This window comes from Mesoplodon mirus (genome assembly GCF_964341445.2).
Source record: "Mesoplodon mirus genome assembly, chromosome: 5".
Lineage (NCBI taxonomy): Eukaryota > Metazoa > Chordata > Mammalia > Artiodactyla > Ziphiidae > Mesoplodon > Mesoplodon mirus.
The window spans coordinates 100,974,599-100,990,865 of NC_138980.1; the positions used below are offsets into that span (position 1 = coordinate 100,974,599).

At 37.3% G+C, this 16,267-nt stretch overlaps 1 protein-coding gene across 16 annotated transcripts in view; it reads right to left on the minus strand.

The window, feature by feature from the left end:
• Positions 1 to 16,267, minus strand: part of PAM (peptidylglycine alpha-amidating monooxygenase) — a 281,047-nt gene that overhangs the window by 105,174 nt on the left and 159,606 nt on the right. For all 16 annotated transcript variants that reach the window (XM_082620652.1, XM_082620650.1, XM_082620648.1 and 13 more), the window contains one exon: positions 10,282 to 10,339. In XM_082620652.1, coding sequence (XP_082476778.1) covers positions 10,282 to 10,339 — 58 coding nt within the window. The remainder of the gene's footprint in view (positions 1 to 10,281; positions 10,340 to 16,267) is intronic.

A 16,267-nucleotide genomic window follows, 5' to 3' on the forward strand; every position in this document is an offset into this window, starting at 1 on the left:
GGATGTCTATAACTTTTTGGTCTGATTAAATCTACCTCCCACTCTTTTTTTTTTTTTTAAATATATATCCCTATGCCAGCCAGCCTATGAGGGGCTGTCAAATGAGAGGCAGACTCCTCTGCCTTTTCAGAACCTATGTAGATGATCATAGGGTTTCCATCCCCCTTAAGATTCTTTGATTATGGGTGGATTATATTAATAGATTTCCCATGATTGAATCATTCTGGGAGTTTTGGTAATAAACCAACATGGCCACGTGCATTTTATCAAGAATTAAACTGTTGGATGAAAAACAATGTGAGTTCGAGGTGTCAGCTAAAAATCCAGGTGTAATGATCCAGCAGAACACTGGAATTCCATAACTCTTATTCAAGGAAGAGATCAGAGAATTACATATTTGGGAATCACTCAAAAATTGAACCCTGAAGCCATGAGGGTAAACAAAAGCACCAAAGGTGATAGTAGGAACCACAGCTAAGGCTCAGGACAGTTTTAGGGAAAGTCCTGAGCGGTCAGGGTCTGTGTAGTAGACCTTAACAGTGCTTTGGGTTTTTTTTTCTTTTTTCTTTTTTTAATATTAATGTAGTGTGTGTACTGTTGTGAAACAAAGCAAAAACATTTTTGAAAGAAGAGTGGGCTACCATTAAATTTATAAAGTCAAATATTAAGCAAAAGATTCAGGTAAGGACAGAGAAGAGACCTATTGGGAGAAGAATAGATCATGAAGACAACAACATACAGTCTCTGTGGCTTTTCACTAGGAAGGAAAGCCAAAAGTTTTGCTTGGGCCCCTGCTTATGCAAGAGGATCTTCTCATTGTCCTTTGTACAGGGCAAACATTATTCAAAGTATAACTTCTCTAGCCATTTTCTGATTTTTTTCTTCTTCTTCTGACATACTATTTTAAGAACCACTTATTTGTTCCACAGTGAACTCTTAGTAGACATGCGTTTAATTTTAGTTTCTATAGTGAGAAAGAAATCAATATCTTTAAGTGGTAGTAAAAGAAAATCCCTCAAAGTTCCCTCTCATAAAAACTTATTCTCACTGACTCATACATTCCTCCAGAAACTCAAGATCTAATTTAAATGCCAAGTAAATTATTGGTATAGACTGAAAACAAACAACTAACCATCTTTTTCATCTCCTAAAGAAAGAGTATAATAAACTATTCATATAATTGTAACTGAAAGTAAAATTCATTGCAAGTTGAAATGAAAAACATGTCCAGCAAAAGAAATGTCATATCAAAATATAAATCTAAACCAAACAGTAGATGTCATAAAATAGAGCAAAGATAAAGCAGGACTTGGACAATTTCATTGAAGGGCCTGCTGCCAGTACTGGGCCGAGGTCAACTGGGAAAAGATTAGGCTGACAGGTCCATTTCCTGGGTTTGTACCACTCCTACTTATTATTCCTGGCTTTGCAAAACAAGACTCCACCCCTAGGGAATAAGAATAATGTCCACTGAGCACAGGATACACAGATAACTATGCCAGAGATTTCAACACTACACAAAATATAATATGGAAAAATATTTAAAAATCACATCTTAAATTCCCACTTCTTTCTTTTTCTCCCATCATACACCAAAAAAAATAAAGGATCCAAGGGGAAGGGAGCTAGAGGATAATAATGAAAACAACTGCATTTAAGTGTGCAATTCTGACAGGCAGAATAAACAAAGGCAGCCTTGGGATGGTGACAAACAGGCAAAGACCACAGCCTTGCAAGAATGCAAGGGTGTATTATATCCGATAAGATTAAAAGTGTCACTGACTCTTCTAACTCAATAATAAGATGACAGTTGCTTAAGTGGAAATGGTTCTTCAGCCTCAATGGGTGTTAGCAGTTCAGACGGCCTGATGGATAAGACCAGGGAAAATTTTATAGGCAAGTAAGTGCGAGTGAGTCCTGGGAACCAAATACTTTTGAAGGACTAAGACTCCAGAAATAGAGACTCAAGCACATTAATTAAAGGAAATGTGATAATACTGCAAGTGCATAGGTTGGAGGATTTCTCAAAGAATAATGTCATCTGAAATGAAAGACTTGAAAGTACATGTGTGGGTGACATATTGAGCAGAGAGATAACTAGGTCTATTTTCTGGAGTTCTAAGCAAAATTTGTTCTAACTGCATGAGCTTGTTCAGGATTTATGGCCTCTTTTAGCTAACATCAGACTACAATCAGGGCCATAAAATTTTCTAAAACTGTGACCTAGGAGAGAATTTCATTTAGCACTTGGCTTTCTCTGTATTTTTCCCTTCCAAGTGGATATCCAGGTCTGCATGTCAAATTTTGATGTATCTGCCAGACCTAGGACGTGGAAATATTTCAAAGAACTCACATAGCCAAGTGGAGGAATATGCAATTTAGGAGATATCTATGCACATATAACCAACCCCAAAATACCACTGGAAATGGGAGGAACACCCTTTTTAGCCAAAGGAAGGCAGTAAAGAAATACTACAGACCATGGGTAATTAACCTATCGAATAAAAAAGAACTGACTTGCAAATGCAAGTTTGAATCTCCAAAACTTAGGCATTCCTGAATTGTTACTTATATGTATCATCAGAGAAAACTGTTAACTTTCTTTTTTCCTCTTAGTGGAATAACATTACACACAGTAAACAGCTTATTTCATATACTGTGGATATTTTTACATGTTATTAAACATTTTTTGTCAATGATACTTTTCAGCTAGTGCTGTGCACTAGAATTATCCTATGGAGTTTGTTAAAAATACAAGTGCTCAGGGTCAATCCTAGATCAGTCCTGCCCCTTCCCCCATCAATATCTTTTTTTTTTCTTTTTTTGTGGTACGCGGGCCTCTCACTCTTGTGGCCTCCCCCGTTGCGGAGCACAGGCTCCGGACGCGCAGGCTCAGCGGCCATGGCTCACGGGCCCAGCCGCTCCGCGGCATGTGGGATCTTCCCGGACCGGGGCACGAACCCGTGTCCCCTGCATCGGCAGGCGGACTCTCAACCACTGCGCCACCAGGGAAGCCCCCCCCATCAATATCTTATTTGAATCTCCAAAAGTTGTTCCAGGCAAGTGTCTCTTTGCAAAATTTCAAAGGTGAATCACCGGTGATTCTGACAACAGTCAACATTTTCAGTGGCAGTGGCTAAATATATTCTATTAACGTGAGCATATGCAGAGTTTACTCATCTTAATTAACTTGGGTTGTATAGCTCTTTTAAATGTACAGAGTAAACAGTAAAAACAAGGTTTCTTTTAAAACGAATTTATAAATGTTTCTGAAGGCAAAAATTAGTTGATTCTTTAGAATTGTTTTATTAAAAGAGATCATTGGAACTCTACATTACATCAGGCAGTTTTAGCTGTATCACCTAAAATCGTTTTAGGGCTGAGGTGTGAAGCAAGCATACAAATGGAACCCCTGGTGAGTATGTTCATGTCTGTGATAGAGTCCGTTTTCTAATAATCCTAGTGCTTTCAAGTCATTTTCAATATTGAGAAAATAGAGAGGTGTAAGGTTCAAGAAACAATAATGTAAAAGAGTTGTCATAATTTAAAAATTATCAGTTCCCCAATCTTAATATCACTCCCATAAACATTTCTTTATTTCCAAAAAATAAAGATTATACTTCAGAAACCATTCATAGGAACTGAAGATAATGCTCTAAATTGCAATTTAAGTGTAGGCTATGATCAACCTTAATGTTCATAATCTTGCAGTTGGGCGAGAAAAGTTCAGACAAATGTAAAGCTCACAGCAGCGTAGTGAAAACCCACAGCATGTTGAAAACCCACAGCAATGGCATATTATATTACCTTCTGCCGGCTTTCTGCAAACCATAAAGCAATTCTACACTAAAATAAAGACCTCTGCTTGAACATTTTTATCAGAAAGTTTAATAGAAAAGTTGTCGTTAGCCCTCGCTAGCTTGGACAGCGATATACAATTCAGAAAGAATCCTTAACGTGGTTTATGAGGACTTTAAGCTGCTGTTGCCAAATTAACCAAGATATAAGACACCCAAACAAGGCTATAAATTGAACGCAAATTTCAAGTGAAATAATCCTTACCGCTGAATAAAGGAATTTCAGCACAAAAGGAATTAAACTTCTAGATGAAATACCTTTTAAAAAGAAACTTTCTGGTATATGTCAGAACCAACTAAACAGTCAATACATAGACTTTACCAGCCAGACTATGCAAGATAAAATAGCATAAGTTTCATTAAGCCCTGTTTTTGTAATGTCATCTCTGTAATATCCCCCTATTAATTTCCCACAGAATTAAATCCACATTCCCCTCTTGCCTTTCCAGAATATCACAGCAGTCTCCGATCCCGCTACATTTCCAACAAGACAACCTCCAACATACACTCTGTGCTCTCACTGGCTGCCCTTCTCGCCTAGTAACCATAACCACTAACGTTTACTGAGGGCTTACCCTGTGCATGGCTCATTTACTGCTCCCAGCAACCCTATGAGTCTGGTCCTTTCCCCCTAACAGGTGAGCCTGAGTAACAACCGCCCATGGCCACACAGCCAGCAAGTGGCGAGGCTCACGTGTGTGCTCAGTACGCTCCTTCTGTGCTCATATGGTTGGCAGCTGGAATATTCTCCTCCTTCTGCAGATCCAAATAGACCGTCTTCCCAGACCCAGATCAAACACTGCCATCTCTCTCATGAAATTTTCTCTGACTAAAACAGTTCACACTGGTCTTTTTAGAGTTGGCCACTGAAACTGTCCCCACCGAAACAGCTGAAATGGATACTTCAGAATGACTGTCAAAATGCCAAGAACCCCTAGACACTGAAGGACGTTTTACACATCAAACCTGATCCAACCCTGGGCTTTCGGAATTGGCCATTTTCTGGGGAGTGGGGAGGAGTGGCATTTTGACATTACTGCATTAAAACAGCTTTGTCAACATGTCAGTTACTTTTTGGTGACCTCTAGATGCATTGAATTGAAGACATTCTTAAGTCTCAGCTTCATAAAATATAATGAAATGGTTCCTACCCCTCCTCTCTTTTTTATTACCTGACAAAACTCTGGGGGCTTGTGGGGGGCTGTCATGTTGGAAATGTGGGTATTTGGGTGACCAAAGGATAGAGGACATTTAAGAAATATGCTGAGACAGAGTGTATAGCAACAGCTTCTCCTTCTTGATTATGACCAAGCAAATGAAGTTTTAGCCACTCATCAGAGACCTCCAGTACAGTGTATCTTATTTGTGCTATTTCAGCTCTCTCCAAGTAGCTTTCACTAAAAAACTAGAATAGCCTCTGAGTATGGCTGCTGGGAAGTACCCAACGGTCATGTGGAAGTCAGAGACTAAATTATTCATGTTGGAGAAAATCCTAGGTGAAGAGAGAAGTATATGTAGTCAATTAATTGGAAGCAGAAAGGTGACAGAATGATTGCATTGGGATGGGGACTCACACACACAAACACACACACACACCCTTCTATTTACTGCTGTCAAAGCCATAGAAATGTGGATAAATGAGCACTGAACCCTGCCAGACCTTGGTCTTTACAGTCATACTATGTAGCTGACCCATAAGCATGATCAAAATTAGATTGCTTCTGTAGTTTTTGAAGTATCCCAACATCACCTTAACGTGTGCTTTAAGACAGGTCACATTTGGAAATATTCAAGTCTAACTGTACAGGTCTGCAGTAGGAATTGTTTCACATTCAACAGAGAAGCCCAAGAAAATGAAAAGCAATGAATCATTAGATTAATTTTCATCTATTTCTAAATTCAATGCTTCTGTCTGATTTGTATAGTGCCATTTGATAGATAGGGACCTGTCATCATTCACTAAGGAAAAGACACATTTATTTACTGGTCATCCATGTCAGGGAAAGCAAGTGGATGAAGATGACAGTCAAATTTCTTGGCTGAGTGGGCTGCTGTCAGAGCCAATTCTTCTGAGTGTCTATAAAACACCTTTCAGACAGCAACACAGTTCGGTGGTCAAATGTAGATTTTATCATACCCTCACCCATTCCAGTTCTGTGGTTCTTTATTAAAACAACAAACAAAAGCAGTGCTCTAGGGAAAGCTATAATTTTGTTCAGAAGATGAAAATTATACTTATCTTTATTATAGTATTTTCTCAAACACCTACTTTAATTCATATTTAATAATTCAATGCTAACATATAAACACATCAAGCATGTTGGACAGGCTTATATGTATATACTACAGGCATATGCACATGAAATTCCATGATAATTGTGATGGTATCTTCTCAAAATTAAGAAATATGTTTATTTAAATGAGTTACATAATTAGTCACACAAATGTAAAAATTATAAATTACTCAAATGCAATTTTGGCTTTTACCACCATCAAGAGAGTTTGTTTTAGTCCTAATAAGCAGTCTGCCTTTTGTAATTTTCTTCAGAAATTTGAAAAGCAAAACACGAAAGTCCTTTTTATATGTTGTAACATTTGTATTCTTGTCTTCTAGAATTCTGCCAGGCTGTGATTTCCTTGAATTTGTATCATACTACATCTCCACTGCCTAGCCCAATAACTGGCACACAGTAGAATTTTAAAAGTTTGCTAAACTATTTACAATAGCCAGGCCATGGAAGCAACCTAAATGTCCATCGACAGATGAATGGATAAAGAAGATGTGGCACACATATACAGTGGAATATTACTCAGCCATAAAAAGAAATGTAATTGAGTTATTTGTAGTGAGGTGGATGGACCTAGAGTCCATCATACAGAGTGAAGTAAGTCAGAAAGAGAAAAACATATACCACATGTTAACACATATATATGGAATCTAAGAAAAAAAAAAAGAAAAGAAACAATGGTATTGATGAACTTAGTGGCAGGGCAGGAATAAAGACGTAGATGTAGAGAATGTACTTGAGGGCACGGGGTGGTGGGGGGAAGCTGGGGCGAAGTGAGAGTAGCATTGAGATATACACACTACCAAATGTGAAACAGCTAGTGGGAAGCAGCTGTATAGCACAGGGAGATCAGCTCGGTGCTTTGTGACCACCTAGAGGGGTGGGATAGGGAGGGTGGGAGGGAGACACAAGAGGGAGGGGATATGGGGATATATGTATACATATGGCTGATTCACTCTGTTGTACAACAGAAACTAACACAGTACTGTGAAGCAATTATACTCCAATAAAGATGTATTAAAATTTTTTTTTAAGTTTGCTGAATTTATGAACAAGTGCCTTTCTTAAAAAACAATTATTCCGTTATATTCAAATGAGTATAATTTAAGACAAAAGAGTAAATTGTCTACTATTCAATATGTTGCCTTATAAAATGGCCAAACAAAACACTTTTTTAGGGTCCACTCATGTATAAGCAAGCAATTACTGAGTCCCTACCATATACTGTGGCACATATCCTGCTGGCATTCAAAAATTTTAAGGGCACAGATAATGAAAACAGAAGATATAAAATGATAAGTGTCTTAAGAAAAAAAATGAACAAAGTTTTATAGGTGTTTACAAGTCTTCATTTTTAACCATATTTAATCTTATGATAAGGCACCCTGAGAACCAGAATTTCAGACAACGCACAAAAAAGCCAAAATTTCATTCATGGAAAAGCCTTGGTTACCCCACAACTAAAACGTTCACTTTGGGAATTGGGATAAGCTATGTATAATCACCCTCCCAACATAAAACCTGTATATCCAAGCCCTTTGCCTTCTGCAAATGTTTAAATCTTCATGTGTATTGGGTTTTATTTCATAAGATGGTTTGAGTTTTATTTTACTTTTTGGCAGAACTGACCAGAGTGTTCCCAGTAGGGAATGAAGGTAAGGGAATGAAAGAATAATTGTTTTTAATGTGAGGAAGACAGAGATGTGCGATTGCTGTATTTCAGCTCCTTCTATCCATCTGATAACTTCTTCCCTTTATCCCCTGTATCACTATCCCCACACCTAAATCTGTTATGATTTAAATGGCATACATGTAGGGGGCACATATATAGTAAAAACTTCTTAACCTCTCTGACCTTCTGTTTCTTTTTCTCTAAAATGGCTTAAATACGCTTAGTTTTCTGTATCTTAGTGTCTGGCAAGTCCTCAGTAAACGATGGCTGGTGGTGGGCTGATTATAGGAACAAGCATTCCTGTAATAGGACAAACTATTGTCCTAGCACCTGATTAAATCACAGACACAGATGTTCCTGTCTCTGCTTCTCAGTATAAAATAGGACAACCTACAGTGCTGTCCTAAGAATTAATGAGATTATACATGCAGATTTTTCCTTACTTATTCCCTTATATAAATCATTGTTGGTAGTTCTCTTTGGTTTTCAATTTTCCAGTTCTATTCTGCCTACACCTAAACTTCTGTGGTTGCTGAATTATGTAAACAACGGTAACCACAAATCTCCTGGGGGTAGTATATTAAAGGACTAACACTGAAAATGAAATAATCATGTTTTGAACAGGTGACAAAATGTTTAGTATTCATGCAATCCTCCCAGCAATAAAGTAATGAAGAAATACTGAAAATAGTTATAATTATTCTTATAAGATCCTTTAAGGACCTTAGAACTGGAAACAGTTTAATCTTAGATGAGAGTTGCCTAGGAAAAATGGACAAATGTTTAACACCTGGTTGTAATATAGCCCTTTATGTGTTTCCTGTGAATATTTTTCTTCACTGAATATATTGACTTGTACTTTCAATTTTAAGTTATGTGAAAGTAAACACATTTATATTAGGAGAGCAATAACACATTCCAGGATATATATTTATAGGCCTTAGAGTCACCAGCTCTGAAATCATTTACTACCACTACCTCCAGAAACAAGCCAGTAACCTATTAATGTGAGACCTTGTAATACTGCTCTGAAACACGACTACCATATTTACACAGGTGTGTAGAGGGGCCTTCTCTTCAAAAACAGGAGGAAGAAAGTCTACTCCTGAACTTGGACAAAGAAAATATAAAATTAGTAAAGAAAAACTTCAGGTACAGTTCCTTTTTATTAGTAAACATTAGTTTCTCCTAAGCTATCGAATATGTGGACATGAAACTGAGGAAAGCTTTACTGTTAATATTTTAATTATGAATTTATATCCTAAATCACTTTTGGTGTTACTCAAAGCATGACAATTAGGAACTTAAATTATTTTTCTCCCTTTAAAGTTAAAGTTCAGGATCCGGAAGCACCATACTTCCTAACTTTTTTCCTGGTAATGTTCAATTGTTATACAAAGGGACATCACTCAGGCAATGTTCAACTTCTCAAGGTCTGACTTATTTTTAGGAGTTAACTATGGAGCAAATTTTGTTTAGAGTGTTGATACAGGTTGTATTTTCTGTTGTGATTGCCACCAAAGTGTGTGAAAAAAATGGATGCACATTGTTCTGGCTTTGAAGATCTATAATGTATTTTCCTATGGGGAACACCTCATGAAAGTTCATCCTCAGATGGCCCCAAGGCTACTGTACACATTTTACAATTCACATAATAGCCATTTCAGACAGTCCACTTGAAGATTAGTTTCAAGGGAACAAAGTACAACTCTCATTACCATCACTTTCTCTCCAAAATCAATGTCTCAAAGCGGAAAAACAAGGGACGGGGGCAAATCCATGAATAATTTGCCAATCACATGTCTTCCCTAAACAGTTAAATGTCTGTCATAAGGGATGTTTAAATTAAAACCACCTAGATGAAAACAGATGGCGCTTTGTCACATTTTCTATCTGATTTAAAGGCTCAGCTGGGGAAGGAGCTGTCATTTAAGAGCCCTCTTATTCTATAATATAGACAACAGGACTGAGGTTCCTCCCTCCCTCCCTCTCTCTTTCCCTTCTTTCCTTCTCTCATCCACTCCTACTTTCATTCCTTCCTATCCATCTACTTGTCTGACAGGTAAAATCTTACATTCCCCAATGCTGATTCTGAGTGCAGTCGATTTATAGCATGAACCAGCAGGTATATAAAGAGTCTGTTGAGTGGAGCGGAATTAAGCATCCAGCCACAGACAGAAAGCCAATACTCTACAAATGGGACCACATGGCATTGGGAGCCATCGACATCTGCATGCAACTCCTTAACTACTATTACTCATAAGTTTCTCCAGATACAGTTTGTAAGCTTGTCTCTCAGTGGCTCACCGGTTTGTTTCTGCATTAGGCATTATAAATGCATTTTTAGAAACTGACAGTAAAAGATTAATATGCTCATAACCATCAAAGAGAACCTTTCACTGATTTCCAATAGCTGCCCTTCCTTCAACTGCCCACCCCTCCACACCATCCAATTAGTACTTACTCACGAAGGCTTCCTCATCCATTGGCAAATGCACTGACATGCAGAAGTACGTATCAGACTATGAAAGAAAGAAAGATACAAAATGTGAATTAAACTGCTGCTAGTAAAGAAGAAATAACTTGTAAAAGCATGGGCTCTATGACTGAAAAAGAACTACTGGTCCAGTGAGGTGAAGTATGCCAAATGCTGGGTGCCAGGTTAATGGAAGGGCTAAGCCTAGAACTTAGGTTCCCTAAACATTTTTCTATGTTTCTTTCCTAAACAACGTCAAATCCTATTTATAAAGCCAATTATCATGAGTAATATTTCTAGTACTGTCACAGTTAAAAGGCAACATTTTAAATGCTTCTATATAAAGTAAAACAATTCGATGCATTTGACTTTAAAATGGTAGGAGTTCGTTTTGACCATCTTTACTATTTGCATAATTAAATATTTAATTTCTTGAATCACTTTACAACTTCCCAAAATATTAATTAAAAAGATACAATGGGGACTTCCCTGGTGGCGCAATGGTTAAGAATCTGCCTGCCAATGCAGGGGACATGAGTTCTATCCCTGGTCCGGGAAGATCTCACATGCCATGGAGCAACTAAGTCCATGTGCCGCAACTACTGACCCTGTGCTCTAGAGCCAGTGAGCCACAACTACTGAGCCCGTGTGCCATAACTACTGAAGCCCGCGTGCCTAGAGCCCGTGCTCCACAACAAGAGAAGCCACCACAATGAGAAGCCAGTGCACCGCAATGAAGGATAGCCCCCGCTCGTCACGACTAGAGAAAGCCCACGCGCAGCAATGAAGATGTAACGCAGCCAAAAAAATTAATTAATTAAAAAAAGATACAATGAATAAAAGTTGGTTTTAAAATATATTATATTTGGTTGTTCTCCTTTTATGATTTTTTAAAGATTTTTTTTGATGTGGACCTTTTTTTTTTAAAATCTTTATTGAATTTGTTACAATATTGCTTTCGCTTTATATTTTGGTTTTTTGGCCCTGAGCCCTGAGGCATGTAGGAACTTAGCTCCCTGACCACAGACCAAACCCATATCCCCTGCACTGGAAAGCAAAGTCTTAACCACTGGACCCCCAGGGAAGTCCTTGCTTTCCCTTACTTTAAAATTTTTATGTAGTGCATTGAAGAAATCAACATTAACTCATTATTCTTTCTTTTCCAGTTATTAGTCTCTTATCTAAATTGCCATTTTCTACTATCAAATACACTAACATCAAGAATTTTTAGTGATAAAAATTGCAAATTAAGGAGAATGGGCATCTGTTGATCTATGTATTACACTTCCTTAATGGAAATCCATATGTAGTGAAGTATGTGCTATGATTTATAATATATCCAATACAAATAGAGACTAAACTCATTTAATAATTCATACTTCATGGATTATTACTGCACAGTGGTGGAATCAAGAGACTCCACAAACATGGATAGAGATAATCTGGGTTTCTCTAAACCTACTGGTCAGCACCAAAAATTGTGAAATTTGTACTTCTTTTTTCATTTCTGTGTTGGCTAGGAAGCAAGGAGATTCAAATACACATCAAAGAAGTATCTTAAAATTTAAAAAATTACAGAAATATGATTCAGTCTTTATTACTACCTTTATATATACCATTTCTTCTACTGGAACAAATTGTTTCATTTCTTAAAAGGCTTTATAATTATTTAGATTCACTCTTATTTTGATAAGGAGGAAACAGGCTGGGAAATGTTGAAGGTTGCACAGCAAGGTTAAGCCACATAAATGCTGGAGATGTGACCTCTGTATCCAAAACCCAATATATTGGGTTTGGAAATATATTGGCAAAATACTGCTTAAAGATCTTACCATCATGTACAAGATTGCTCATAAATATTTTTCCAACCTCTGAATTACTAACGTTATAAAACAGACTTACTCTGTTCTAATAGAAATAAGAAATTCAAGATTCCCTTCTAGTTGAACATCCTGAGCTATGAGTAATTCGGGACTGAAAGATATTTAGTGGCAGATTATAGCTGCTGTTGCTACTAATACTACTTCTAGCCAACAGTTATTGAATTCTTATTATGAGCCAGCCATGGTTCTCAATGTTATATAGGTATTGTATCATTTAATAACAAAAACAATCCAATATAGACCCAACAGTATCCATAGATACTATTACTAACTCCTTTAAAGACAGTAAGAGTAAAAATTAGCATTTGTTGAGAGCTTACTATGTGTAAGCACTGCTCTAAGTGTTGTACATGTATTAACTCCTTTAATTTTTAAAACACATTCCCATGACACAGGTACTATTATTATCCCCATTTTATAGATGAGGAAACTGAGGCAAACCAAGATTAAGTAGTTTTACTATTCATTCTGGCCAAAACCTGGTAATAGGTGGATAGGCTTCTGAACCCATCTTAGTGCAGTTACTTTAGAAAGCTGGCAATTGTAAATCTTTTCTCTGCCTCTTTGAGTTGTAAATCTTCTATCCAGAACTGTCTTCTCACATCAAGGAGATAGTTCTCAGCCAATGGATGTCCTGCTCTAACTTACATCACTGCCTCCTGTCATAAAGATAGGAGAAGTTTGTTTTTCCTCTGGATAACTGCCAATCAACAAACCCAGATGGCCTAGTCACATGGACTAACCCCTCCAATCCCCCTCAGTACCTTTCCCTTAGCACAGCTCAGGCTTTAAAATAAGGTCTCCTGCTTTTTTTTTCCAGCAAAGTTGAATTCAGTTCATGCTGGAGCTCCTTCCTTATTTGCAATAGTTTTTATTGAAAAAAATCTGTCCTTCCCACTTTAACTAGTGACCACCTGCACTAACAAGTGTAGGAGCTGGGATCTGAACACAGGCAGTCTGCCTAATGCAGCACAGATCACTCAAAGCAATATGAACAATTAATGACTTAGAAGCAAATATGAAACAAAAGTAAATTTAAAGTAGCTAAGCATATATTTAAAACAAGAAATGATCCAAAGGAGCCAAAGGTTGCAATGAAATGCAAACCAAACAAGTTCTTTTAAATTTGTACTTATAATTTTGGGGTTTTATTTTATCTTTGATTTTATTATAAGCCACCTCAAGTTATTTTTGGAATAGAGAAGTTATGGGCATAAATAGGTATGCCAAATTCAACAAGTTTGTTCTTTTGATTAAAAAAAACCTAAGCACAATAATGGTTACATACACAGAATAAAGAAAACTACTTTTTATACTCAGAATTGACCAGAACCGTATTATAATTCTTTTTTTTTTTTTTTTTTTTTTTTTACAATTCTTGCTCTTATCATCAGCTGCATAATTTTAAATGGCAGAACAACTTGGGAATGTCTTTCTTCTATAGATTTATATTTCTTGGCTTATAACTTCTCTAATGATAAGAATGTGTTCAGATTTCAAATGTTTCGGTCCTATTCTGTTAAAGCCAGTTTAAAAAAAAAAAGAGAAGAGATGACATAGATCCTCCACAGAATAAAGAGTATCCTACAAAATTATTTTTGGAGAGTCTATATTAGACATTGCATCAGTGGTCTACCATGCACCATCATACTCTGATTTAGGATTTTACTTATGCCCCACTTTCAAGATAAAGAATAATTCTGTTAGAAAAAAAGAAGGTAAAACTCTTCTTTTTAAAAAATGAGCACATGGGCCTCCCTGGTGGCGCAGTGGTTGGGAGTCCGCCTGCCGATGCAGGGGATACGGGTTCGTGCCCCGGTCTGGGAGGATCCCATGTGCCGCGGAGCGGCTGGGCCCGTGAGCCATGGCCGCTGGGCCTGCGCGTCCGGAGCCTGTGCTCCGCAGCGGGAGAGGCCACAACAGTGAGAGGCCCGCATACCGCAAAAAAAAAATAAATAAATAAAAAAAAAATAAAAAATGAGCACATTAAAAAATACAGTGTGTATCAGATCAATAATTAGCCTTCAGCTGAAAGCTCTGAAGACCACAGTGCAATAGAACAAAGAATACCAAAAAGTAATTTATTCTTTCTCTGCAACTATAAAAGGTATCAGTGATTTTGTTCTCAAGTATTCTGGTACCATAGTTTGGTTTCTAGAATTAAGTTGAAAGCTCAAGTTCTTTGGAAAGAAGATATGTTCCTAAGGTCATTTACATGGTTCGATGGGAAAAGCCAAATCTCCAAGGTCTGCCTCCCTTAAGCGGGCTGAGTAGAAGTAAGCACACTTTTGTGTTGCTTCATTTTCTTCTCACAATTATGCTGTGAGTAGGTCTAATAGGTACTGCAACTGTTTTATAGAAATGCAAACTTTCACAGAAAGGTTACTGATCCACGTAAGTCCAAGTAGTTAGTGTCAGAACTAGGATTAGAAATCTTCAGGTTTAAAAAATAAACAAATGGGACCTAATGAAACTGAAAAGCTTTTGCACAGCAAAGGAAACCATAAACAAGATGAAAAGACAACCCTCAGAATGGGAGAAAATACTTGCAAATGAAGCAACTGACAAGGATTAATCCCCAAAATATACGAGCAGCTCATGCAGCTCAATATCAAGAAAACAAACAACCAATCCAAAAATGGGCAGAAGACCTAAATAGACATTTCTCCAAAGAAGACATACAGATTGCCAACAAACACATGAAAAGATGCTCAACATCACTAATTATCAGAGAAATGCAAATCAAAACCACAATGAGGTATCACCTCACACCGGTCAGAATGGCCATCATCAAAAAATCTATAAACAATAAATGCTGGAGAGGGTGTGGAGAAAAGGGAACCCTCTTGCACTGTTGGTGGGAATGTAAATTGATAAAGCCACTATGGAGAACAGTATTGAGGTTCCTTAAAAAACTACAAATAGAACTACCACATGACCCAGCAATCCCACTACTGGGCATATACCCTGAGAAAACCATAATTCAAAAAGAGTCATGTACCACAATGTTCATTGCAGCTCTATTTACAATAGCCAGGACATGGAAGCAACCTAAGTGTCCATCGACAGATGAGTGGATAAAGAAGACGAGGCATATATATACAATGGAATATTACTCAGGCATAAAAAGAAACGAAATTGAGCTATCTGTAATGAGGTGGATGGACCTAGAGTCTGTCATACAGAGTGAAGTAAGTCAGAAAGAGAAAAACAAATACCGTATGCTAACACACATATATGGGATCTAAAAAAACCCTGATGAACCTAGTGGCTGGGCAGGAATAAAGACGCAGACTTCTCTATGCAGACATAGAGAACGGACTTGAGGACACAGAGCGGGAAGGGGAAGCTGGGACGAAGTGAGAGAGTAGCGTTGACATATACACTACCAAACGTAAAACAGATAGCTAGTGGGAAGCTGCTGCATAGCACTGGGAGATCAACTCGATGCTTTGTGATGACCTAGAGGGGTGGGATAGGGAGGGTGGGAGGGAAGCTCAGGAGGGAGGGGATATGGGGATCTATGTATACATATAGCTGATTCACTTTGTTGTACAGCAGAGACTACCACAACATTGTAAAGCAATTATACTCCAATAAAGATGTAAAAAAAAAAAAAAAGTCAAGTTTATGCCTTCCAGATGATTAGAAATAATTACGTATCTTTCTTGCCACTTTCTTGCCATTAAGTTTTAATCCAGTTAAACTGTGATTCTGGCGAGTCTTTCAACCTTCGTACCTCTGTTTTTTTAACTATGAGACTAAGTCCTATACTTTAAGTAAAATTTAAGACTCTTCATAAGTAAATGAATAACTTTTTTTTTATAAGATATGTAATTTGTTCAAGAATGGAGTAGACAATGTCTTTGCCAAACTATTATAAGCTCATTACAGCATGGGGAGAAAAAGATTATTTAGGTGATTACAAAATACTGTTTTATCAGTACAGGTTAATTTCTATAGCAGGTCACCAAGAATGGACAGTACTTTTAATTCCGTACTGTAAGCAGCAGTCAGTTTAAGAATTTAAGACTATACTAACATGTAATCACACAGTTAACTACAACCAACTCTTTGATGAGAAACTTTTT